The sequence below is a fragment of the Taurulus bubalis genome (assembly GCF_910589615.1).
Source record: "Taurulus bubalis genome assembly, chromosome: 6".
NCBI classification, from domain to species: domain Eukaryota; kingdom Metazoa; phylum Chordata; class Actinopteri; order Perciformes; family Cottidae; genus Taurulus; species Taurulus bubalis.
In genome coordinates, this window is record NC_136594.1 from 437216 (window position 1) to 463011 (window position 25796).

General features: G+C 53.1%; 3 protein-coding genes across 4 annotated transcripts in view; 1 reads left to right on the forward strand and 2 right to left on the reverse strand.

Annotated features, from left to right (window-relative positions):
* The window catches only part of dzank1 (double zinc ribbon and ankyrin repeat domains 1), a gene marked incomplete at its 5' end in the record, with an annotated part of 42680 nt that extends 29123 nt beyond the window's left edge, over positions 1-13557 (forward strand). The window contains 2 exons of the mRNA XM_079219853.1: positions 12865-12939; positions 13356-13557. Of these exons, the coding sequence (XP_079075979.1) occupies positions 12865-12939; positions 13356-13527 (247 nt within the window). The 3' untranslated portion in view covers positions 13528-13557. The remainder of the gene's footprint in view (positions 1-12864; positions 12940-13355) is intronic.
* A 189-nt stretch (positions 13558-13746) lies between these two features.
* Positions 13747-23704, reverse strand: kat14 (lysine acetyltransferase 14). 2 transcript variants are annotated; one of them, XM_079220185.1, is made up of 11 exons: positions 23565-23704; positions 22841-23098; positions 22132-22253; positions 21928-22049; positions 21549-21721; positions 20806-21246; positions 16454-17028; positions 16097-16230; positions 15833-16008; positions 14755-14945; positions 13747-14155 (listed from the first exon to the last, which is right to left on the reverse strand). In XM_079220185.1, the coding sequence occupies exons 2-11, from the start codon at positions 23085-23087 to the stop codon at positions 13982-13984; spliced, it is 2355 nt and encodes a 784-aa protein (XP_079076311.1). In that variant the 5' UTR covers positions 23088-23098; positions 23565-23704; the 3' UTR covers positions 13747-13981. The 2 variants fall into 2 exon arrangements, with proteins under 2 accessions (XP_079076311.1, XP_079076310.1); XM_079220184.1 differs by having other exon boundaries at positions 22841-23114; positions 23565-23664.
* Positions 23490-25319, reverse strand: pet117 (PET117 cytochrome c oxidase chaperone; the record flags this gene model as incomplete). The annotated part of the gene is given in 3 exon segments (XM_079219855.1): positions 23490-23591; positions 23594-23710; positions 25060-25319. Coding segments are annotated over 3 exon segments (315 nt in total). The 5' UTR covers positions 25156-25319.
* Positions 25320-25796: the final 477 nt, after the last annotated feature.

Genomic DNA, 25796 nt, shown 5'->3' on the forward strand with positions numbered 1-25796 from the left:
TGTCTCTGTCTCTATGTCCCGTCTGTCTCTCTCTCTGTCCCGTCTGTCTCTCTCTGTCTCTATGTCCCGTCTGTCTCTCTCTGTCTCTATGTCCCGTCTGTCTCTCTCTCTCTGTCTCTATGTCCCGTCTGTCTCTACGTCCAGTCTGTCTCTATGTCCCGTCTGTCTCTGTCTCTCTATGTCCCGTCTGTCTCTGTCTCTCTCTCTCTATGTCCCGTCTGTCTCTGTCTCTCTCTCTCTATGTCCCGTCTGTCTCTGTCTCTCTCTCTCTATGTCCCGTCTGTCTCTGTCTCTCTCTCTATGTCCCGTCTGTCTCTTTCTCTCTCTCTCTATGTCCCGTCTGTCTCTGTCTCTCTCTCTCTATGTCCCGTCTGTCTCTGTCTCTATGTCCCGTCTGTCTCTCTCTCTGTCCCGTCTGTCTCTCTCTGTCTCTATGTCCCGTCTGTCTCTCTCTGTCTCTATGTCCCGTCTGTCTCTCTCTCTCTGTCTCTATGTCCCGTCTGTCTCTACGTCCAGTCTGTCTCTATGTCCCGTCTGTCTCTGTCTCTCTATGTCCCGTCTGTCTCTGTCTCTCTATGTCCCGTCTCTCTCTATGTCCCGTCTGTCTCTGTCTTTCTATGTCCCGTCTGTCTCTGTCTCTCTATGTCCCGTCTGTCTCTCTATGTCCCGTCTGTCTCTCTATGTCCCGTCTGTCTCTCTCTCTGTCTCTACGTCCCGTCTGTCTCTATGTCCCGTCTGTCTCTGTCTCTCTATGTCCCGTCTGTCTCTGTCTCTCTATGTCCCGTCTGTCTCTGTCTCTCTATGTCCCGTCTGTCTCTGTCTCTCTATGTCCCGTCTGTCTCTCTCTCTCTATGTCCCGTCTGTCTCTCTCTCTCTATGTCCCGTCTCTCTCTACGTCCCGTCTGTCTCTGTCTTTCTATGTCCCGTCTGTCTCTGTCTCTCTATGTCCCGTCTGTCTCTCTATGTCCCGTCTGTCTCTCTCTCTGTCTCTACGTCCCGTCTGTCTCTCTCTCTGTCTCTACGTCCCGTCTGTCTCTACGTCCCGTCTGTCTCTGTCTCTCTATGTCCCGTCTGTCTCTGTCTCTCGTCTGTCTCTGTCTCTCTATGTCCCGTCTGTCTCTGTCTCTCTATGTCCCGTCTGTCTCTGTCTCTATGTCCCGTCTGTCTCTGTCTCTCTATGTCCCGTCTGTCTCTGTCTCTCTATGTCCCGTCTGTCTCTATGTCCCGTCTGTCTCTGTCTCTCTATGTCCCGTCTGTCTCTGTCTCTATGTCCCGTCTGTCTCTGTCGCTATGTCCCGTCTGTCGCTATGTCCCGTCTGTCTCTATGTCCCGTCTGTCTCTGTCTCTATGTCCCGTCTGTCTCTATGTCCCGTCTGTCTCTATGTCCCGTCTGTCTCTATGTCCCGTCTGTCTCTGTCTCTCTATGTCCCGTCTGTCTCTGTCTCTCTATGTCCCGTCTGTCTCTCTATGTCCCGTCTGTCTCTCTATGTCCCGTCTGTCTCTCTCGCTGTCTCTACGTCCCGTCTGTCTCTATGTCCCGTCTGTCTCTGTCTCTCTATGTCCCGTCTGTCTCTGTCTCTCTATGTCCCGTCTGTCTCTCTATGTCCCGTCTGTCTCTCTATGTCCCGTCTGTCTCTCTCGCTGTCTCTACGTCCCGTCTGTCTCTACGTCCCGTCTGTCTCTGTCTCTCTATGTCCCGTCTGTCTCTGTCTCTCTATGTCCCGTCTGTCTCTATGTCCCGTCTGTCTCTGTCTCTCTATGTCCCGTCTGTCTCTGTCTCTCTATGTCCCGTCTGTCTCTATGTCCCGTCTGTCTCTGTCTCTCTATGTCCCGTCTGTCTCTGTCTCTCTATGTCCCGTCTGTCTCTGTCTCTATGTCCCGTCTGTCTCTATGTCCCGTCTGTCTCTGTCTCTCTATGTCCCGTCTGTCTCTGTATGTCCCGTCTGTCTCTGTCGCTATGTCCCGTCTGTCTCTGTCGCTATGTCCCGTCTGTCTCTATGTCCCGTCTGTCTCTGTCGCTATGTCCCGTCTGTCTCTATGTCCCGTCTGTCTCTATGTCCCGTCTGTCTCTGTCTCTATGTCCCGTCTGTCTCTACGTCCCGTCTGTCTCTGTCTCTCTATGTCCCGTCTGTCTCTGTCTCTCTATGTCCCGTCTATCTCTATGTCCCGTCTGTCTCTGTCTCTCTATGTCCCGTCTGTCTCTGTCTCTCTATGTCCCGTCTGTCTCTATGTCCCGTCTGTCTCTGTCTCTATGTCCCGTCTGTCTCTGTCGCTATGTCCCGTCTGTCTCTGTCGCTATGTCCCGTCTGTCTCTGTCGCTATGTCCCGTCTGTCTCTGTCGCTATGTCCCGTCTGTCGCTATGTCCCGTCTGTCTCTGTCTCTCTCTCTATGTCCCGTCTGTCTCTGTCTCTCTCTCTCTATGTCCCGTCTGTCTCTCTCTCTCTCTCTCTCTCTATGTCCCGTCTGTCTCTGTCTCTATGTCCCGTCTGTCTCTCTCTCTGTCCCGTCTGTCTCTCTCTGTCTCTATGTCCCGTCTGTCTCTCTCTGTCTCTATGTCCCGTCTGTCTCTCTCGCTGTCTCTACGTCCCGTCTGTCTCTATGTCCCGTCTGTCTCTGTCTCTCTATGTCCCGTCTGTCTCTGTCTCTCTATGTCCCGTCTGTCTCTCTATGTCCCGTCTGTCTCTCTATGTCCCGTCTGTCTCTCTCGCTGTCTCTACGTCCCGTCTGTCTCTACGTCCCGTCTGTCTCTGTCTCTCTATGTCCCGTCTGTCTCTGTCTCTCTATGTCCCGTCTGTCTCTATGTCCCGTCTGTCTCTGTCTCTCTATGTCCCGTCTGTCTCTGTCTCTCTATGTCCCGTCTGTCTCTATGTCCCGTCTGTCTCTGTCTCTCTATGTCCCGTCTGTCTCTGTCTCTCTATGTCCCGTCTGTCTCTGTCTCTATGTCCCGTCTGTCTCTATGTCCCGTCTGTCTCTGTCTCTCTATGTCCCGTCTGTCTCTGTATGTCCCGTCTGTCTCTGTCGCTATGTCCCGTCTGTCTCTGTCGCTATGTCCCGTCTGTCTCTATGTCCCGTCTGTCTCTGTCGCTATGTCCCGTCTGTCTCTATGTCCCGTCTGTCTCTATGTCCCGTCTGTCTCTGTCTCTATGTCCCGTCTGTCTCTACGTCCCGTCTGTCTCTGTCTCTCTATGTCCCGTCTGTCTCTGTCTCTCTATGTCCCGTCTATCTCTATGTCCCGTCTGTCTCTGTCTCTCTATGTCCCGTCTGTCTCTGTCTCTCTATGTCCCGTCTGTCTCTATGTCCCGTCTGTCTCTGTCTCTATGTCCCGTCTGTCTCTGTCGCTATGTCCCGTCTGTCTCTGTCGCTATGTCCCGTCTGTCTCTGTCGCTATGTCCCGTCTGTCTCTGTCGCTATGTCCCGTCTGTCGCTATGTCCCGTCTGTCTCTGTCTCTCTCTCTATGTCCCGTCTGTCTCTGTCTCTCTCTCTCTATGTCCCGTCTGTCTCTCTCTCTCTCTCTCTCTCTATGTCCCGTCTGTCTCTGTCTCTATGTCCCGTCTGTCTCTCTCTCTGTCCCGTCTGTCTCTCTCTGTCTCTATGTCCCGTCTGTCTCTCTCTGTCTCTATGTCCCGTCTGTCTCTCTCTCTCTGTCTCTATGTCCCGTCTGTCTCTACGTCCAGTCTGTCTCTATGTCCCGTCTGTCTCTGTCTCTCTATGTCCCGTCTGTCTCTGTCTCTCTCTCTCTATGTCCCGTCTGTCTCTGTCTCTCTCTCTCTATGTCCCGTCTGTCTCTGTCTCTCTCTCTCTATGTCCCGTCTGTCTCTGTCTCTCTCTCTATGTCCCGTCTGTCTCTATGTCCCGTCTGTCTCTGTCTCTCTCTCTCTATGTCCCGTCTGTCTCTGTCTCTATGTCCCGTCTGTCTCTCTCTCTGTCCCGTCTGTCTCTCTCTGTCTCTATGTCCCGTCTGTCTCTCTCTGTCTCTATGTCCCGTCTGTCTCTCTCTCTCTGTCTCTATGTCCCGTCTGTCTCTACGTCCAGTCTGTCTCTATGTCCCGTCTGTCTCTGTCTCTCTATGTCCCGTCTGTCTCTGTCTCTCTATGTCCCGTCTCTCTCTATGTCCCGTCTGTCTCTGTCTTTCTATGTCCCGTCTGTCTCTGTCTCTCTATGTCCCGTCTGTCTCTCTATGTCCCGTCTGTCTCTCTATGTCCCGTCTGTCTCTCTCTCTGTCTCTACGTCCCGTCTGTCTCTACGTCCCGTCTGTCTCTGTCTCTCTATGTCCCGTCTGTCTCTGTCTCTCTATGTCCCGTCTGTCTCTGTCTCTCTATGTCCCGTCTGTCTCTGTCTCTCTATGTCCCGTCTGTCTCTCTCTCTCTATGTCCCGTCTGTCTCTCTCTCTCTATGTCCCGTCTCTCTCTACGTCCCGTCTGTCTCTGTCTCTCTATGTCCCGTCTGTCTCTGTCTCTCTATGTCCCGTCTGTCTCTCTATGTCCCGTCTGTCTCTCTCTCTGTCTCTACGTCCCGTCTGTCTCTCTCTCTGTCTCTACGTCCCGTCTGTCTCTACGTCCCGTCTGTCTCTGTCTCTCTATGTCCCGTCTGTCTCTGTCTCTCGTCTGTCTCTGTCTCTCTATGTCCCGTCTGTCTCTGTCTCTCTATGTCCCGTCTGTCTCTGTCTCTATGTCCCGTCTGTCTCTGTCTCTCTATGTCCCGTCTGTCTCTGTCTCTCTATGTCCCGTCTGTCTCTATGTCCCGTCTGTCTCTGTCTCTCTATGTCCCGTCTGTCTCTGTCTCTATGTCCCGTCTGTCTCTGTCGCTATGTCCCGTCTGTCGCTATGTCCCGTCTGTCTCTATGTCCCGTCTGTCTCTGTCTCTATGTCCCGTCTGTCTCTATGTCCCGTCTGTCTCTATGTCCCGTCTGTCTCTATGTCCCGTCTGTCTCTGTCTCTCTATGTCCCGTCTGTCTCTGTCTCTCTATGTCCCGTCTGTCTCTCTATGTCCCGTCTGTCTCTCTATGTCCCGTCTGTCTCTCTCGCTGTCTCTACGTCCCGTCTGTCTCTATGTCCCGTCTGTCTCTGTCTCTCTATGTCCCGTCTGTCTCTGTCTCTCTATGTCCCGTCTGTCTCTCTATGTCCCGTCTGTCTCTCTATGTCCCGTCTGTCTCTCTCGCTGTCTCTACGTCCCGTCTGTCTCTACGTCCCGTCTGTCTCTGTCTCTCTATGTCCCGTCTGTCTCTGTCTCTCTATGTCCCGTCTGTCTCTATGTCCCGTCTGTCTCTGTCTCTCTATGTCCCGTCTGTCTCTGTCTCTCTATGTCCCGTCTGTCTCTATGTCCCGTCTGTCTCTGTCTCTCTATGTCCCGTCTGTCTCTGTCTCTCTATGTCCCGTCTGTCTCTGTCTCTATGTCCCGTCTGTCTCTATGTCCCGTCTGTCTCTGTCTCTCTATGTCCCGTCTGTCTCTGTATGTCCCGTCTGTCTCTGTCGCTATGTCCCGTCTGTCTCTGTCGCTATGTCCCGTCTGTCTCTATGTCCCGTCTGTCTCTGTCGCTATGTCCCGTCTGTCTCTATGTCCCGTCTGTCTCTATGTCCCGTCTGTCTCTATGTCCCGTCTGTCTCTGTCTCTATGTCCCGTCTGTCTCTACGTCCCGTCTGTCTCTGTCTCTCTATGTCCCGTCTGTCTCTGTCTCTCTATGTCCCGTCTATCTCTATGTCCCGTCTGTCTCTGTCTCTCTATGTCCCGTCTGTCTCTGTCTCTCTATGTCCCGTCTGTCTCTATGTCCCGTCTGTCTCTGTCTCTATGTCCCGTCTGTCTCTGTCGCTATGTCCCGTCTGTCTCTGTCGCTATGTCCCGTCTGTCTCTGTCGCTATGTCCCGTCTGTCTCTGTCGCTATGTCCCGTCTGTCGCTATGTCCCGTCTGTCTCTGTCTCTCTCTCTATGTCCCGTCTGTCTCTGTCTCTCTCTCTCTATGTCCCGTCTGTCTCTCTCTCTCTCTCTATGTCCCGTCTGTCTCTGTCTCTATGTCCCGTCTGTCTCTCTCTCTGTCCCGTCTGTCTCTCTCTGTCTCTATGTCCCGTCTGTCTCTCTCTGTCTCTATGTCCCGTCTGTCTCTCTCTCTCTGTCTCTATGTCCCGTCTGTCTCTACGTCCAGTCTGTCTCTATGTCCCGTCTGTCTCTGTCTCTCTATGTCCCGTCTGTCTCTGTCTCTCTCTCTCTATGTCCCGTCTGTCTCTGTCTCTCTCTCTCTATGTCCCGTCTGTCTCTGTCTCTCTCTCTCTATGTCCCGTCTGTCTCTGTCTCTCTCTCTATGTCCCGTCTGTCTCTTTCTCTCTCTCTCTATGTCCCGTCTGTCTCTGTCTCTCTCTCTCTATGTCCCGTCTGTCTCTGTCTCTATGTCCCGTCTGTCTCTCTCTCTGTCCCGTCTGTCTCTCTCTGTCTCTATGTCCCGTCTGTCTCTCTCTGTCTCTATGTCCCGTCTGTCTCTCTCTCTCTGTCTCTATGTCCCGTCTGTCTCTACGTCCAGTCTGTCTCTATGTCCCGTCTGTCTCTGTCTCTCTATGTCCCGTCTGTCTCTGTCTCTCTATGTCCCGTCTCTCTCTATGTCCCGTCTGTCTCTGTCTTTCTATGTCCCGTCTGTCTCTGTCTCTCTATGTCCCGTCTGTCTCTCTATGTCCCGTCTGTCTCTCTATGTCCCGTCTGTCTCTCTCTCTGTCTCTACGTCCCGTCTGTCTCTACGTCCCGTCTGTCTCTGTCTCTCTATGTCCCGTCTGTCTCTGTCTCTCTATGTCCCGTCTGTCTCTGTCTCTCTATGTCCCGTCTGTCTCTGTCTCTCTATGTCCCGTCTGTCTCTCTCTCTCTATGTCCCGTCTGTCTCTCTCTCTCTATGTCCCGTCTCTCTCTACGTCCCGTCTGTCTCTGTCTTTCTATGTCCCGTCTGTCTCTGTCTCTCTATGTCCCGTCTGTCTCTCTATGTCCCGTCTGTCTCTCTCTCTGTCTCTACGTCCCGTCTGTCTCTCTCTCTGTCTCTACGTCCCGTCTGTCTCTACGTCCCGTCTGTCTCTGTCTCTCTATGTCCCGTCTGTCTCTGTCTCTCGTCTGTCTCTGTCTCTCTATGTCCCGTCTGTCTCTGTCTCTCTATGTCCCGTCTGTCTCTGTCTCTATGTCCCGTCTGTCTCTGTCTCTCTATGTCCCGTCTGTCTCTGTCGCTATGTCCCGTCTGTCGCTATGTCCCGTCTGTCTCTATGTCCCGTCTGTCTCTGTCTCTATGTCCCGTCTGTCTCTATGTCCCGTCTGTCTCTATGTCCCGTCTGTCTCTATGTCCCGTCTGTCTCTGTCTCTCTATGTCCCGTCTGTCTCTGTCTCTCTATGTCCCGTCTGTCTCTCTATGTCCCGTCTGTCTCTCTATGTCCCGTCTGTCTCTCTCGCTGTCTCTACGTCCCGTCTGTCTCTACGTCCCGTCTGTCTCTGTCTCTCTATGTCCCGTCTGTCTCTGTCTCTCTATGTCCCGTCTGTCTCTATGTCCCGTCTGTCTCTGTCTCTCTATGTCCCGTCTGTCTCTGTCTCTCTATGTCCCGTCTGTCTCTGTCTCTCTATGTCCCGTCTGTCTCTATGTCCCGTCTGTCTCTGTCTCTCTATGTCCCGTCTGTCTCTGTCTCTCTATGTCCCGTCTGTCTCTGTCTCTATGTCCCGTCTGTCTCTATGTCCCGTCTGTCTCTGTCTCTCTATGTCCCGTCTGTCTCTGTATGTCCCGTCTGTCTCTGTCGCTATGTCCCGTCTGTCTCTGTCGCTATGTCCCGTCTGTCTCTATGTCCCGTCTGTCTCTGTCGCTATGTCCCGTCTGTCTCTATGTCCCGTCTGTCTCTATGTCCCGTCTGTCTCTATGTCCCGTCTGTCTCTGTCTCTATGTCCCGTCTGTCTCTACGTCCCGTCTGTCTCTGTCTCTCTATGTCCCGTCTGTCTCTGTCTCTCTATGTCCCGTCTATCTCTATGTCCCGTCTGTCTCTGTCTCTCTATGTCCCGTCTGTCTCTGTCTCTCTATGTCCCGTCTGTCTCTATGTCCCGTCTGTCTCTGTCTCTCTATGTCCCGTCTGTCTCTGTCTCTCTATGTCCCGTCTGTCTCTGTCTCTATGTCCCGTCTGTCTCTATGTCCCGTCTGTCTCTGTCTCTCTATGTCCCGTCTGTCTCTGTCTCTCTATGTCCCGTCTGTCTCTGTCGCTATGTCCCGTCTGTCTCTATGTCCCGTCTGTCTCTATGTCCCGTCTGTCTCTATGTCCCGTCTGTCTCTGTCTCTCTCTCTATGTCCCGTCTGTCTCTATGTCCCGTCTGTCTCTGTCTCTCTCTCTATGTCCCGTCTGTCTCTGTCTCTCTATGTCCCGTCTGTCTCTATGTCCCGTCTGTCTCTGTCTCTCTATGTCCCGTCTGTCTCTGTCTCTCTATGTCCCGTCTGTCTCTGTCTCTCTATGTCCCGTCTGTCTCTCTATGTCCCGTCTGTCTCTCTCTCTCTGTCTCTACGTCCCGTCTGTCTCTACGTCCCGTCTGTCTCTATGTCCCGTCTGTTGCTATGTCCCGTCTGTCGCTATGTCCCGTCTGTCTCTGTCTCTCTATGTCCCGTCTGTCTCTGTCTCTATGTCCCGTCTGTCTCTGTCGCTATGTCCCGTCTGTCTCTGTCGCTATGTCCCGTCTGTCTCTGTCGCTATGTCCCGTCTGTCTCTGTCTCTCTCTCTATGTCCCGTCTGTCTCTGTCTCTCTCTCTCCCGTCTGTCTCTGTCTCTCTCTCTCTATGTCCCGTCTGTCTCTCTCTCTCTCTCTCTATGTCCCGTCTGTCTCTGTCTCTATGTCCCGTCTGTCTCTCTCTCTGTCCCGTCTGTCTCTCTCTGTCTCTATGTCCCGTCTGTCTCTCTCTGTCTCTATGTCCCGTCTGTCTCTCTCTCTCTGTCTCTATGTCCCGTCTGTCTCTACGTCCAGTCTGTCTCTATGTCCCGTCTGTCTCTGTCTCTCTATGTCCCGTCTGTCTCTGTCTCTCTCTCTCTATGTCCCGTCTGTCTCTGTCTCTCTCTCTCTATGTCCCGTCTGTCTCTGTCTCTCTCTCTCTATGTCCCGTCTGTCTCTGTCTCTCTCTCTATGTCCCGTCTGTCTCTTTCTCTCTCTCTCTATGTCCCGTCTGTCTCTGTCTCTCTCTCTCTATGTCCCGTCTGTCTCTGTCTCTATGTCCCGTCTGTCTCTCTCTCTGTCCCGTCTGTCTCTCTCTGTCTCTATGTCCCGTCTGTCTCTCTCTGTCTCTATGTCCCGTCTGTCTCTCTCTCTCTGTCTCTATGTCCCGTCTGTCTCTACGTCCAGTCTGTCTCTATGTCCCGTCTGTCTCTGTCTCTCTATGTCCCGTCTGTCTCTGTCTCTCTATGTCCCGTCTCTCTCTATGTCCCGTCTGTCTCTGTCTTTCTATGTCCCGTCTGTCTCTGTCTCTCTATGTCCCGTCTGTCTCTGTCTCTCTATGTCCCGTCTGTCTCTCTATGTCCCGTCTGTCTCTCTATGTCCCGTCTGTCTCTCTCTCTGTCTCTACGTCCCGTCTGTCTCTACGTCCCGTCTGTCTCTGTCTCTCTATGTCCCGTCTGTCTCTGTCTCTCTATGTCCCGTCTGTCTCTGTCTCTCTATGTCCCGTCTGTCTCTGTCTCTCTATGTCCCGTCTGTCTCTGTCTCTCTATGTCCCGTCTGTCTCTCTCTCTCTATGTCCCGTCTCTCTCTACGTCCCGTCTGTCTCTGTCTTTCTATGTCCCGTCTGTCTCTGTCTCTCTATGTCCCGTCTGTCTCTCTATGTCCCGTCTGTCTCTCTCTCTGTCTCTACGTCCCGTCTGTCTCTCTCTCTGTCTCTACGTCCCGTCTGTCTCTACGTCCCGTCTGTCTCTGTCTCTCTATGTCCCGTCTGTCTCTGTCTCTCTATGTCCCGTCTGTCTCTGTCTCTCTATGTCCCGTCTGTCTCTGTCTCTCGTCTGTCTCTGTCTCTCTATGTCCCGTCTGTCTCTGTCTCTCTATGTCCCGTCTGTCTCTGTCTCTATGTCCCGTCTGTCTCTGTCTCTCTATGTCCCGTCTGTCTCTGTCTCTCTATGTCCCGTCTGTCTCTATGTCCCGTCTGTCTCTGTCTCTCTATGTCCCGTCTGTCTCTGTCTCTATGTCCCGTCTGTCTCTGTCGCTATGTCCCGTCTGTCGCTATGTCCCGTCTGTCTCTATGTCCCGTCTGTCTCTGTCTCTATGTCCCGTCTGTCTCTATGTCCCGTCTGTCTCTATGTCCCGTCTGTCTCTGTCTCTCTATGTCCCGTCTGTCTCTGTCTCTCTATGTCCCGTCTGTCTCTGTCTCTCTATGTCCCGTCTGTCTCTCTATGTCCCGTCTGTCTCTCTCGCTGTCTCTACGTCCCGTCTGTCTCTACGTCCCGTCTGTCTCTGTCTCTCTATGTCCCGTCTGTCTCTGTCTCTCTATGTCCCGTCTGTCTCTATGTCCCGTCTGTCTCTGTCTCTCTATGTCCCGTCTGTCTCTGTCTCTCTATGTCCCGTCTGTCTCTATGTCCCGTCTGTCTCTGTCTCTCTATGTCCCGTCTGTCTCTGTCTCTCTATGTCCCGTCTGTCTCTGTCTCTATGTCCCGTCTGTCTCTATGTCCCGTCTGTCTCTGTCTCTCTATGTCCCGTCTGTCTCTGTATGTCCCGTCTGTCTCTGTCGCTATGTCCCGTCTGTCTCTATGTCCCGTCTGTCTCTGTCGCTATGTCCCGTCTGTCTCTATGTCCCGTCTGTCTCTATGTCCCGTCTGTCTCTATGTCCCGTCTGTCTCTATGTCCCGTCTGTCTCTATGTCCCGTCTGTCTCTGTCTCTATGTCCCGTCTGTCTCTACGTCCCGTCTGTCTCTGTCTCTCTATGTCCCGTCTGTCTCTGTCTCTCTATGTCCCGTCTGTCTCTATGTCCCGTCTGTCTCTGTCTCTCTATGTCCCGTCTGTCTCTGTCTCTCTATGTCCCGTCTGTCTCTGTCTCTATGTCCCGTCTGTCTCTATGTCCCGTCTGTCTCTGTCTCTCTATGTCCCGTCTGTCTCTGTCTCTCTATGTCCCGTCTGTCTCTGTCGCTATGTCCCGTCTGTCTCTATGTCCCGTCTGTCTCTATGTCCCGTCTGTCTCTATGTCCCGTCTGTCTCTGTCTCTATGTCCCGTCTGTCTCTACGTCCCGTCTGTCTCTACGTCCCGTCTGTCTCTGTCTCTATGTCCCGTCTGTCTCTGTCTCTCGTCTGTCTCTGTCTCTATGTCCCGTCTGTCTCTGTCTCTCTATGTCCCGTCTGTCTCTATGTCCCGTCTGTCTCTATGTCCCGTCTGTCTCTATGTCCCGTCTGTCTCTGTCTCTATGTCCCGTCTGTCTCTATGTCCCGTCTGTCTCTACGTCCCGTCTGTCTCTACGTCCCGTCTGTCTCTATGTCCCGTCTGTCTCTATGTCCCGTCTGTCTCTATGTCCCGTCTGTCTCTGTCTCTATGTCCCGTCTGTCTCTATGTCCCGTCTGTCTCTATGTCCCGTCTGTCTCTGTCTCTCTATGTCCCGTCTGTCTCTGTCTCTCTATGTCCCGTCTGTCTCTCTATGTCCCGTCTGTCTCTCTATGTCCCGTCTGTCTCTCTCGCTGTCTCTACGTCCCGTCTGTCTCTACGTCCCGTCTGTCTCTGTCTCTCTATGTCCCGTCTGTCTCTGTCTCTCTATGTCCCGTCTGTCTCTATGTCCCGTCTGTCTCTGTCTCTCTATGTCCCGTCTGTCTCTGTCTCTCTATGTCCCGTCTGTCTCTATGTCCCGTCTGTCTCTGTCTCTCTATGTCCCGTCTGTCTCTGTCTCTCTATGTCCCGTCTGTCTCTGTCTCTATGTCCCGTCTGTCTCTATGTCCCGTCTGTCTCTGTCTCTCTATGTCCCGTCTGTCTCTGTATGTCCCGTCTGTCTCTGTCGCTATGTCCCGTCTGTCTCTATGTCCCGTCTGTCTCTGTCGCTATGTCCCGTCTGTCTCTATGTCCCGTCTGTCTCTATGTCCCGTCTGTCTCTATGTCCCGTCTGTCTCTGTCTCTATGTCCCATCTGTCTCTACGTCCCGTCTGTCTCTGTCTCTCTATGTCCCGTCTGTCTCTGTCTCTCTATGTCCCGTCTGTCTCTATGTCCCGTCTGTCTCTGTCTCTCTATGTCCCGTCTGTCTCTGTCTCTCTATGTCCCGTCTGTCTCTGTCTCTCTATGTCCCGTCTGTCTCTGTCTCTATGTCCCGTCTGTCTCTATGTCCCGTCTGTCTCTGTCTCTCTATGTCCCGTCTGTCTCTGTCTCTCTATGTCCCGTCTGTCTCTGTCGCTATGTCCCGTCTGTCTCTATGTCCCGTCTGTCTCTATGTCCCGTCTGTCTCTGTCTCTATGTCCCGTCTGTCTCTACGTCCCGTCTGTCTCTACGTCCCGTCTGTCTCTGTCTCTATGTCCCGTCTGTCTCTGTCTCTCGTCTGTCTCTGTCTCTATGTCCCGTCTGTCTCTGTCTCTCTATGTCCCGTCTGTCTCTGTCGCTATGTCCCGTCTGTCTCTATGTCCCGTCTGTCTCTATGTCCCGTCTGTCTCTACGTCCCGTCTGTCTCTACGTCCCGTCTGTCTCTGTCTCTATGTCCCGTCTGTCTCTGTCTCTATGTCCCGTCTGTCTCTGTCTCTCGTCTGTCTCTGTCTCTCTATGTCCCGTCTGTCTCTATGTCCCGTCTGTCTCTATGTCCCGTCTGTCTCTGTCTCTCGTCTGTCTCTGTCTCTATGTCCCGTCTGTCTGTACGGATCCATTTACAGGAAATGATACATGATTGTATATTTAATAACAATGAAGTCACAACATGGTGAAACTCCTCTTCCTCCTCAGGATGAAGAACACTGCTCTGCATGAAGCTGCAGCTCTGGGCTCTGAAGGCCTGAAGGCTGCTCAGGTCCTGCTCAGGTATGAGACACCTGGTCTGTACTAGTACAGGTATGAGACACCTGGTCTGTACTAGTACAGGTATGAGACACCTGGTCTGTACTAGTACAGGTATGAGACACCTGGTCTGTACTAGTACAGGTATGAGACACCTGGTCTGTACTAGTACAGGTATGAGACACCTGGTCTGTACTAGTACAGGTATGAGACACCTGGTCCACTAACCATTGAAATCTCCAACATCTAACCTTGTCTTGAATCAGAGAAACTGACCACTGGCACTACTCACAACACTAGTACACATATCAGTACTACTACCATTGGCAGTAGTACACATATCAGTACTACCACTGGCAGTACTACCAGGCAGAATACTCCTGCCAGTCAGCCAAGGTGTTGGTCCTCCCACCTGCTGATGACCTCATCTCTCCGGTCAGCTGCGGGGCCGGCGTGAGGCGGAGGAACGGCGGCGGCCAGACGGCGTACGACGTGGCGGTGAACTCTGGGTGCAACGCCATGGTGTCTCTGCTGGCTGCTCGGGCCGGACGGGACCTGCTGGGAACACTGGGAACACTGGGAACACCCAAAGGCAACCCGGATGCTTTCTGACTGCACTGGTTCCATCTCGTCTGACGGACGCTCCACTCCTAACGAGCCGGTTTTAGGTCTATAACTTTAAAGACGAGCTTTAAACACGCTTGTTTTAGACTCCTAGTACTCATGCTAGTACTAGTACCTTTACCAATACTATGGTGAACCGGATACTGAATGTACATCTTCAATGTATTAGAAAATAAAAACGCATGTCGACAAACAAAATCAGGAGTTCAGGTTATTTTATTTTTTACATTTTTAATTTGTTGAAAAAGGAAAATGCAACACAAAGCCACAGCGCCGCCTGCTGGATGAAGAGAAGCGGTTCCTCCGGTTTCACCATCAAACTGAAGAAGAAGTGAATGAAAGTCGGTCATGAAACCAGTCAGAGTGTCTTAATACGGTTGAAGTGGGTTTCAGCTGCTGCCCGGGCGCCTTTGAGCCAGGCGGCGTGCTGCAGAGGGTGGCCTCAGCGCCTCAGCCGCAGGAAGAAGGCGTGCCGGCACTCCGTGCTGTGCACCGGGTAGTACTTGTCGTAGAAGTCCAGGATGTACTCTTCTGCCTTGAAGCCAAACTTCTGGTAGAGCAGCATGGCCGGGTTACTGGCCGACACGTGCAGCGTCACGTCTTTCCCCATGCAGGTCTGAAACCACGGGAGTGATCATCTTTATTAGGAAACACACTAAGCGCCATCATGTGAACAGCTAACGTTAGCTAGGCAGTGCTAGCCGTTGGCTAAATAACCGCTAACGGAGCAACATTTGATACAAACTTCTTATTTTGTAATGAATTCCCGTCATTCATCTCTGAAGGAACGTTGATAACAGAGCTAACGGCTAACGGCTAACATGGTGTGTTCAGGCTCTGCTCAGTGAACATGAGTACTGGCTGAAGGTACATGATAACATTCAGGTGTAATCTAGTAAAATCTAGTGTTGATGATGAACTGGAATGAATTATGATGTTTCACTTCCTAACAGATCTTTGTTACACTTCACTAAGACTAATGATGACTATAAAGATAATATCTGTTATTTAAACATCATTTTAATTCTGTGTTTTTATGAAAATCACTACTATAGATGCCTTGAGGAGAATGTTTACAACTTTGGCCAACTAGGTATATACGTTAAGCTTTTGTTTTACATTGAAAATTAAGGCCTATTAAAAAATTTATAAAATTGAGACACCTGAAGCGGCTCTCTGGAGCCTCGCCTGACCTCTAGCGACCTCTGGACTCACCTGGATGAGGTGGTAGATCATGAAGGTGCCGATGCCGGCTCTCCTCCACTCGGGATGCACCAGCAGGAAGGAGATGTAGGCCTCGTTGTACTTCACGTCAGGAACCATGAAGCCAAAGCCCACCACCACCTTCTTATAGAGAACCACCACGCTGAAGTCTGGGTACTGCAGGGTCTCTGACAGGTCCACGCCTGAGGAAGAGGAGAGGTTGAGAGAGACGCACCGAAGGTATGACAGCATGAGTAACAGGATGTGTGTGTGTGTTACTGACGACATGAGTAACAGGATGCGTGTTACCTGACGACATGAGTAACAGGATGCGTGCTACTGACGACATGAGTAACAGGATGCGTGTTACCTGACGACATGAGTAACAGGATGCGTGTGTTACTGACGACATGAGTAACAGGATGCGTGCTACCTGACGACATGAGTAACAGGATGCGTGCTACCTGACGACATGAGTAACAGGATGCGTGTGTTACTGACGACATGAGTAACAGGATGCGTGTGTTACTGACGACATGAGTAACAGGATGCGTGTTACCTGACGACATGAGTAACAGGATGCGTGTTACCTGACGACATGAGTAACAGGATGCGTGTGTTACTGACGACATGAGTAACAGGATGCGTGTGTTACTGACGACATGAGTAACAGGTTGCGTGTGTTACTGACGACATGAGTAACAGGATGCGTGTGTGTTACTGACGACATGAGTAACAGGATGTGTGTGTTACTGATGACATGAGTAACAGGATGTGTGTGTGTTACTGATGACATGAGTAACAGGATGCGTGTGTGTTACTGACGACATGAGTAACAGGATGTGTGTGTTACTGATGACATGAGTAACAGGATGTGTGTGTGTTACTGATGACATGAGTAACAGGATGCGTGTGTGTTACTGATGACATGAGTAACAGGATGTGTGTGTTACTGATGACATGAGTAACAGGATGTGTGTGTTACTGATGACATGAGTAACAGGATGTGTGTGTGTGTGTGTTACTGATGACATGAGTAACAGGATGTGTGTTACCTAATGACATGAGCAACAGGATGTGTGTGTGGTACCTGGCCAGAAGTTGTCGTGACACATGGCGTTGACGGAGGGGATGTGGTTTGGCCGGACGTAGCAGTAGTCCATGGGGGCGTTGGGTTCGGGGGTCCAGTCCGGATCCTTCCTGTGAGGGAACGCCCTGATCTCATCCAGCAGCATCAGCTTCACGGGCCGGCTCTCGTAATCCCTCCTGGAAGACAAGCAGTCCTGTACTCTCCTGTGACCCGCAGACGCTTTCAGGACCCCGTTCAGTAAAGGTGACGTTTGAGAATCTTTACCTGATAAAGGGCTTCAGGGTGCGAGAGGTGTACGGACTCTTCACGCTCTGGTCTGAACCGCTCTCTACTCCCATCAGCCGGCGCCAGAACGACACGGAATGCTGCTGGAAGCCTCTTCTGCTGGAGAGGCTGGTCTGCGCACACGCACACACACACACACACACACACTATTTCACCTTGACCAAAGGACGGAAAGCGGGCCACGGGTCTCAAACCTGTGACGCTGCGATGAGGACAAACATGGACTTGTATTCTAGTCGGATCACCATGAACTACAGCAGGACGCATTCAAAGAGTCTGACTTCCTGCTGACAGAAGCTCTAGAGCCACAAAGAGACGGCGTGAACGTTGACGTACCTGGAAGCGATCCAGAATGCGCCGCTCCTGGCTGGTGGTGCAGTACTTGCCGGCGCCCTGCAGCAGCGTTGCCGTCGCCTGGCTGCCGTAGACGCCCCCCACCAGGCCGAGGGTGGCGCTGACGGCGCTGTCTACGTCCAGCAGGGGGAGCCCTCTCTGCCTCTTGGCCTGGCGCACCAGCAGCTTCCTGTGCAGCCGCTTGGCCTGCGGCGTGACGGCCAGGGCCAGCGCGCAGGCGTCCAGCCGCCGCAGCAGCATGCGCTCCTCGTAGAGACTGAGGGCGGTGAAGCGAGGCGCCTGGCAGGCGGCGCCGTCGGCCTTCTCGGGGTGAGTCATCCTGCGGCGCTCTGCACCGGCGCCCGTAGAGAGAGGCGGACCGCCGCCGCGTCCCGCCGGCTCCTCAAAGCCGCCACCGCCGCCGCGCTCGAGTCCCTCGTCGTCCTCGCTGTCGGCTTCTCGCTTGATGTGCGGCGGCGCCTGCCGGAGCTTCTTGCGGGCGACGAGGCCGGCGCGAGGAGGCGGGACGTACTCCATGCCGGGGTCGATCATTCCCTCCGTCTCCATCTCCTCATCGTCTGGAGGTCCGGGGGACAGAGAAGGACATCGGCGTCATCAAATCTACTCGCATGCGTTTAGTTCAGTGGTTCTCAAACTTGTGTTGTCACGCCCCACCAAAAAAAAAAAACAATCTCCATAAAATAGTCTTTTTTACTGTTTTTGTTTTGGCAAAACGCCAAGAATCTGTGATCAACGATTGTTGGCGCCGTAACGTAAACATTTTCCACGTAGTACAGTGTAGGATTAATAAAGGATTCTTAAAACAAAAAAAATATTATATATATAAAGAATATCTCCTCCAATGAATCGCCACCTTAACGTGGTGGAGGAGTTTGAGTGGCTCAGTGATCCTGGGAGCTATGTTGTCCGGGGCGTCAGCCCCTGGTAGGGTCTCCCAAGGCAAGCAGGTCTCGGGGGAGAGCCCAGACTAAGAGCGGTTCAAAAAACCCTGATGATTTACGGCCCACGGAATGAAGCTACCTCGCCCGGACAAGGGAAACCGGGGCACCCTCCCGGAGCCAGACCCGGGAGGGGAGCTCGACGGCGAGCGTCTGGTGGCCGGGCTTTCACCCATGGGGCCCGGTCGGGCTCAGCCCGAAAAAAGATCATGGACCAGCAACCCTGTGGACTCACCACCCGCGGGGGGAAGCATCGGGGTCGGGTGCTATGCAGACCGGGCGGCGGGCCAGGCAGGAGACCTGGGCGAGCCGATCGCCGGCAGCATAGACTAGCTCTAGGGACGTGGACCGTCACCTCGCTAGCGGGGAAAGAGCCGGAGCTGGTGCAGGAGGTGGAGCGGTACCAGCTAGATTTAGTTGGGCTCACCTCCATGCACAGCATGGGCTCTGGAACCAAGCTCCTGGAGAAGGGTTGGACTTTGTCCTTTTCTGGAGTTGCCCAGGGTGAGAGGCGCCGGGCGGGAGTGGGGATACTAACGAGCCCCCGGCTGAGCGCCGCTATGTTGGAGTTTTCCCCAGGGAACGAGAGGGTCGCCTCCCTGCGCCTACGGGTTGCAGGGAGTAAAGCTCTGACTGTTGTCTGTGCTTATGCACCGAACAGCAGTTCGGAGTATCCGGCCTTCTTGGAGTCGGTGGGAGGGGTCCTGGAAAGGGCGCCGCCTGCCGACTCCATAGTTCTCCTGGGAGACTTCAACGCTCACGTGGGCAATGACAGAGAAACCTGGCGGGGCGTGATTGGGAGGAACGGCTTGCCCGATCTGAACCCGAACGGTGTTTTGTTGTTGGACTTGTGTGCTAGCCACAGTTTGTCCATAACGAACACCATGTTCGAGCATAAGGTGGCTCATAAGTGTACCTGGTACCAGAACACCTTAGGCCGGAGATCAATGATTGACTTTGTAGTCGTATCATCTGATCTGCGGCCGTATGTCTTGGACACTCGGGTGAAGAGAGGAGCAGAGCTGTCAACTGATCACCACCTGGTGGTGAGCTGGATCAGATGGCGGGGGAGTCGGCTAGAAAGACCTGGCAAGCCCAAACGTGTAGTAAGGGTGAACTGGGAACGTCTGGCGGAGGATCCTGTCCGGGAGGTCTTCAACTCCCACCTCCGGAAGAACTTCTCACAAATCCCGAGGGAGGCTGGGGACATGGAACCCGAGTGGACCATGTTCAAAGCCTCTATTGTGGACGCGGCTGCTCGGAGCTGTGGCCAGAAGGTCATCGGTGCCTGTCGTGGCGGCAACCCAAGAACCCGGTGGTGGACACCGGGGGTGAGGGAAGCCGTCAAACTGAAGAAGGAGGCCTTTCGGGCCTGGCTGGCCCAGGGGTCTCCTGAAGCAGCTGACGGGTACCGGCAGGCCAGAAGGGCTGCAGCTGCGATGGTCGCGGATGCCAAAACTCGGCCATGGGAGGAGTTCGGGAAGGCCATGGAGAAGGACTTTCGGTTGGCCTCAAGGAAGTTCTGGCAAACCATCCGACGGCTCAGGAAGGGAAAGCAGGGCCTACCCTAGGCTGTTCTCAGCAGGGGGGGGGGAAACTGCTGACCCGGACTGGGGACATCGTCGGGCGGTGGAAAGAGCACTTTGAGGAACTCCTAAACCCGGCCAACATGTCCCCCGGAGAGGGGGCAGCGCCGGAAGACTTTGGGGTGGTTTCTCCCATATCCCTGGCAGAGGTCGCTAAGGTAGTCAAAAAGCTCCTTGGTGGCAAGGCGCCAGGGGTGGATGAGATCCGCCCTGAGATGCTGAAAGCACTGGACATTGTTGGGCTGTCTTGGTTGACACGCCTTTTCAGTGTCGCATGGGGGTCGGGAACAGTGCCCATGGACTGGCAGACCGGGGTGGTGGTTCCCATCTTCAAGAAGGGGGACCGGAGAGTGTGCTCAAACTATCGTGGCATCACACTGCTCAGCCTCCCGGGAAAAGCTTATGCCAGGGTGCTGGAAGGGAGGCTCCGACCGCTTGTCGAACCTCAGATTCAAGACGAGCAGTGCGGATTCCGTCCCGGTCGTGGAACAGTGGACCAGCTCTTTACCCTTGCAAGACTACTGGAGGGGTCCTGGGAGTTTGCCCAACCAGTCTACATGTGCTTTGTGGACTTGGAGAAGGCTTTCGACCGGGTCCCTCGGGGGTTTTTGTGGGGGGTGCTGCGGGAGTATGGGGTGCCGGACCCGTTGGCACGGGCTATCCGGTCTTTGTACGCCTGCAGTAGGAGCTGTGTTCGTATCCTCGGTAGTAAGTCAGACACGTTCCCGGTGGGTGTTGGCCTCCGCCAGGGCTGCCCTTTATCACCGGTCCTGTTCGTGACCTTCATGGACAGGATATCTAGGCGCAGCCAGGGGGCGGAGAGGATCCGGTTCGGGAGTCTCGGGATCGCCTCTCTGCTGTTCGCGGATGATGTGGTCCTGTTTGCCTCCTCGGATTGTGACCTCCAGCATTCACTGGGGCATTTTGCAGCCGAGTGTGAAGCGGCAGGGATGAGAGTTAGCGCCTCCAAATCTGAGGCCATGGTGCTCTGCCGGAAACCGGTGGATTGCTCCCTCCAGGTGGGGACAAACTGCCTACCCCAAGCGAAGGAGTTCAAGTATCTCGGGGTCTTGTTCCTGAGTGAGGGTAAGGTGGAGCGGGAGATCGACAGACGGATCGGTGCGGCTGCAGCAATAAAACAGGCGCTGTACCGGTCCGTCCTGGTGAAGAGGAGCTGAGCCAGAAGGCGAAGCTCTCCATTTACTGGTCGTCTATGTTCCAACCCTCACCTATGGTCACGAACTCTGGGTCGTGACCGAAAGAACGAGATCTCGAATACAAGCGGCCGAAATGAGCCTCCTCCGCAGGGTGGCCGGGCTCACCCTTAGAGATAGGGTAAGGAGCTCGGACATCAGGAGGGAGCTTGGAGTCGAGTCGCTGCTCCTTCGTGTCGAAAGGAGTCAGCTGAGGTGGTTCGGGCATCTAGTCAGGATGCCTCCTGGACGCCTCCCATTAGAGGTTTTCCAGGCACGTCCAACTGGTAGGAGACCCCGGGGAAGACCGAGGACACGCTGGAGGGATTATATCTCCCGGCTGGCCTTGGAACGCCTCGGGATCCCCCAGAATGAGCTGGAAAGTGTTGCGGGTGAAAGGGAAGCCTGGGTCGGCCTGATGGACCTGCTGCCACCGAGACCCGACCCCGGATAAGCGGCTGATAATGGATGGATGGATGGATATATAAAGAAAAAAAAAAAGAAAAAATCTAAAAGAATATGCATCTCCCCCCCCTCCCGCCTGCGCCCCACCTGTAATACCTCTGCACCCCACCAGAGGCCCACAGTTAGAGAACCACTGGTTTAGAGGAACTCACCGTGGAACAGAGCCTGCGGTGGCATGGCGTCCGGGATCAGGTCCGCCTCCGACAGCAAGCTGGGCGTCGCCGAGTGAGACGCCGGCGTCCCCGGAGCGGAGAAGTCCGGCGAGGGCGAGGGTGACGGGCTGGTGAGCGGCGTGCGGTCTGACGAGCTGAGCGAAGAGAAGTCGATGACCTCTCCTTTCTCCAGGACGACGTCAGGCCGCCGGCCGGTGCCCACCGCCGCACGGCCTGCTCCCGGTTTGACCGGCGTGGAGGCGCCGCGGTCCGTGTAGCCCGCCGCCGCCGCCGCCTCCTTCTGGGCCCGCCGGATGTCTTTGGCCTCTTGGGTACGACTGCGCTTCTCCTTCAGCTGGATGGCGTTCTCCACCGGGTTTCTGGCGCCGCGCTTCCTCAGGCCCTCCACAGTGACGACCGGGTCCACGGCGGGTTTGGAGGCTGCGGGTGAACATATCAGGTGAGCTTAGGGCCGAGTGGTATACCGGTTTCAAAATTCCATACGGTATGAATGTTTCATATCCCGTCATACGCGGTGCATAGCCGTAACAACTGTTGTCACACTAAAGCAGGCAGCAAAATGTATTGTTCACAGCTGAGGGGCAGCGGTCTGAGATACTTACCGTCAAGGTTCTGACTTTAGTCATAACCATGACTAAAGTTATACCGCGATATGAATTTTGGGCCATACCGGCCAGCCCTAGGGTGAGTGTGGACTCTGCCAGCTTTGATCACCCGGTCACCTTTAGTCTTGGTCGTGGACTTATCCGCCTCCGGCCGCAGGGTCGGAGGTCTGTTCTGGACCAGCTTCCACCAGCCCGGCTCCCCAAACTCCTGCGCTCCGGACCGGAAGAAGGTGGGACTGCCGACCGACAGGCAGCCGGCCACCGTGCTCCACCAGGTGGACGTCTTCTTCCTGCAGAGAGCAACGGGACACTCGTCATCTGGACCAAAACCAGGAGCGGCTCCGAGAGACTCTGGGACCAGCAGAGTCCACCGGGTCTGAAACTAAACCTCCTTCTCAACCTGAGCTTCTGACAGGCATCCGGACAAGGGGTCAAAGGTGTCCTCGTGTTTATTATCGTCAAGTGATTTATAAAAGAACCAATGGAAGACAGTGACCTTGTTCCCAGCAGGAAGTTCCAGTGCCGACCAATGAAAGCACAGATGTCCTCTTTCCACCTGAAGTAGCCCTGCCGGCCCGTCCCCTCCAGAGACAGGTTGTACATGGCCAGCATCACCACCTGGCACAGCGACACGCACTCAGTGACCACAGGGGTGTGGGTGTGTGTGTGTGTCTCTCGTTATGATGAAAGGGTAGCTTACCTGCTGCCAGGTGAGTCTCATCCTCTCAAAGCTCTCCTTTCCGTCCTCGGAGCAGTCGGAGCAGATGAATTTGAAGAAGTTGTCTCCTTTCAGGTAGCTGGGCTGCTCCCCTCTGAGCTGAGCTGAACACACATTAACACGTGAGACACGACACATGATACACAACATGTGTATTATCTCTGTAATACAGCATTAATGCCTCTAGTGGACACCAGGAGAATAACATACATTATCTCTGTAACACACCTGTGATGCCCCTAGTGTCCACTAGGGACATCACTATATAGAGATATATTATAGAGTATATTATAGAGATAATACATGTTATTCTCCTTGTGTCCACCAGGAGAATAACATGTATTATCTCTATGATACAGCAGTGATGCCCCTAGTGGACACCAGGAGAATAACATGTATTATCTCTGTGATACAGCAGTGATGCCCCTAGTGGACACCAGGAGAATAACATGTATTATCTCTGTGATACAGCAGTGATGCCCCTAGTGGACACCAGGAGAATAACATGTATTATCTCTGTGATACAGCAGTGATGCCCCTAGTGGACACCAGGGGAATAACATGTATTATCTCTGTAATACAGCAGTGATGCCCCTAGTGGACACCAGGAGAATAACATGTATTATCTCTGTAATACAGCAGTGATGCCCCTAGTGGACACCAGGAGAACAAGGCGTCCCGTGGAGCTCACCTGCAGGGACCCACTTGTGGCAGCGGTCGCAGTAGAAGGACATGTCCTCGCAGGCCCAGCCCCCGTCGGCCTCCTCTCCCAGGTCGCTGGTCAGGGAGTCCCCGCTCTGGTCGTGGGACAGGTCCACAGAGCCCTGGTCCTCAGACTCCACGATGAGCAGCGTCTCCCCCTCCACCTCGCCCTCCTCCAGGCCCTCGGAGGCCGCCTCGTCCTCCCCGCCGCCCAGCTGCTCGCTGCTGCTGTCCATCACCGGCTCACCTGTACAGGTACACGCCTGATCCCATTTAACATGACCTCCGCCAGCTTAGCCCAGTGTGCTGGTGATCACATTAACCCAGTGTGGTGGTGATCACATTAACCCAGTGTGGTGGTGATCACAGTAACCCAGTGTGGAGGTGATCACAGTAACCCAGTGTGGAGGTGATCACAGTAACCCAGTGTGGTGGTGATCACATTAACCCAGTGTGGTGGTGATCACAGTAACCCAGTGTGGTGGTGATCACAGTAACCCAGTGTGGAGGTGATCACAGTAACCCAGTGTGGTGGTGATCACAGTAACCCAGTGTGGAGGTGATCACAGTAACCCAGTGTGGAGGTGATCACAGTAACCCAGTGTGGAGGTGATCACAGTAACCCAGTGTGGTGGTGATCACAGTAAACATGTGATGAGGTCATTCTTGTCCCAGCGGCCATGTTGTCCTCTGCGTGTGAACAGGTGTGCTACCTGTCTCAGAGCTCCTGTGGGCGGAGCCTGCGTCGCCGCTCCTCCTCCAGCTGTGAGGTCAGAGCCCTCTGCTCCTCCAGGAGGCGCAGATTGTCCTTCTTCCTCTGCAGCCGCTCCAGATCCCTGAGGACGCCTTCGTGGAGCCGCTGGAGGTCAAACACAGAGGTCAAACTTAGTTTAGACACTTCAGTGGCGTTTAGGGCAGTGACTCTTAACCATGGGGACCGCATAGGTTACGCAATAACGCGTTAGGTAATAAAGTTTCATTTTACAACTTTAAGATATCAAGTGAAGACAGCAGAGATATCACCGTTATCCACGAGACGCTCAGTTACAATACAGCTTCCCACCACTTGGTGCCGGTAATGCGTCAGTCAGTTGTGTAACAGGCTCCAATATGCAGCAGAAGAAACTCAGCCAGCAGCTAGCTAGCCTGTAGCGAAAGTTATAGAGAAATATTTAAAAACGAAAACATGAAGACGAAAGTGCTGCTGAAATTCCCCCCAAACGTCTAAATGTGTGTGAAGTATAATCCTGAATTCACGAAGTAGAGCTTTGTGAACGGAGGCAACGAGGCGGAGCCCTGAGCCCAGAGTGTGAGGGCTAACGCTAGCAATGCTAGCCTCGCTAGCTAACGCAGCACTGAAGGCTTCAAAGCTAAAGTGATATCTAGAGACCAAACACCTTAAATTCCATTTTTTTTAAGTAGTTTGTTTATTATTCTTACTTTAACAGATATAAAAAACGAGTGACAAGGGAACATTTTCGTTTTTCACTAACGATAGACTAAGTTACCGTTTGTATAAACAAACGGTAGGTACAGTAGCTAGCTAGCATCAACCTTTTAACAGAAACATTTGCCTCATTCTGGTGACGAAAGCCAACCAGCGCAGGACCAGCGTCACCCAGACCAGGTCCTGAGGTCACTTCTTCTGTGGTGGACGGAGGAACTAACGTGTTCCAGGAGATAAGCCACGCCTCCTCTCAGCGCGTCAAGCAGAAGAACCACAAAGAGTCCCACGAACGAGTAAAGCGACGACAACATCCACAGCGTCACGACACCGGAGAGAAGAACTCATTGGTTTGGTCGATAAGACGAAAGTTACTGAAAATTTGGAAGTGAAAGTGAAGCTTTAAGGTTCCACCAGCAGGGGGCAGCACTGCGGACGGTTAGCATGCTACCGTATCACGGTACACTTCCGTCATTTAAACTGAAGTCTCGCACCGGAAACAAGCCGCTTCACGCGTCACGGACGCCTTTATTTTGAAAAAAGGTACCGGATGTTGTGAACAGCCGTTATCTGCGTTAACGTTCCCGCTGTAGCGTCAGTCGCCGTTTAGTTCCTCTGTCTGCGGGTTCAACACCGGCAGCTGCTAAGTGAAGCCTCCGCTAACTTCCGGTGACCTCCGCAGCTAACCGTTGGCTCCGTTAGCCCGGGTCGGGCCGGGTCACCTTCTCACCTGTCTCACCTTCTCACCTATCTCACTGCCTCACCTGTCTGTCCCAGGACTGATTGAGGTGAACGGCAGCCACGGTGCTCAGAGTCAGAACCACAGAAACTCCCAGAACCACTTTAGAGACGTTCGACATCCCGTTAGCTTAGCATCCCGTTAGCCAGCTGCTAACTGGCTCTGAGGTCCCCTCGCGCTCTTCTTCTTCTGCTGCTTTTATTACGGCTTCTTCTTCTGCTGACTTTATTATGGCTTCTTCTTCTGCTGCTTTTATTATGGCTTCTTCTTCTGCTGCTGCTTTTATTATGGCTTCTTCTTCTGCTGCTACTTTTATTATGGCCTCTTCTTCTGCTGCTACTTTTATTATGGCCTCTTCTTCTGCTGCTACTTTTATTATGGCTTCTTCTTCTGCTGCTACTTTTATTACGGCCTCTTCTTCTGCTGCTACTTTTATTACGGCCTCTTCTTCTGCTGCTACTTTTATTGAGGCTTCTTCTTCTTCTTCTTCGCCTGGCGGACAGGAGAGCTGGAAGAAGTACTCAGATAGTGTAGAAATACTCTCATTACAAGTCAAAGTACTATCATTAAAATAAGCCTAAAGTACCAGAATGAAAAGTACTAATTCTGCATAATAATATATATTATATTAATGTATTAATACATTAATGTGTTCATCGCTCCTTTAGTGATTTTATATCATATCTATAATTAAACTTAGTTTAATAATCTGAATCTGAGAAAAGAGAAGAATAAACACTATTCATCAAAAACATGTAAATC

Coding starts and splice junctions, on each gene's coding strand:
- kat14 (XM_079220185.1), bottom strand. CDS start 23,087: ATGGACAGCAGCAGCGAGCAGCTGGGCGGCGGGGAGGACGAGGCGGCC. Junction 21,247..21,548: donor GTCCACGACCAAGACTAAAG/GTGACCGGGTGA, acceptor GTTCACCCGCAG/CCTCCAAACCCGCCGTGGAC. Junction 14,156..14,754: donor TGATCTACCACCTCATCCAG/GTGAGTCCAGAG, acceptor CCGTGGTTTCAG/ACCTGCATGGGGAAAGACGT.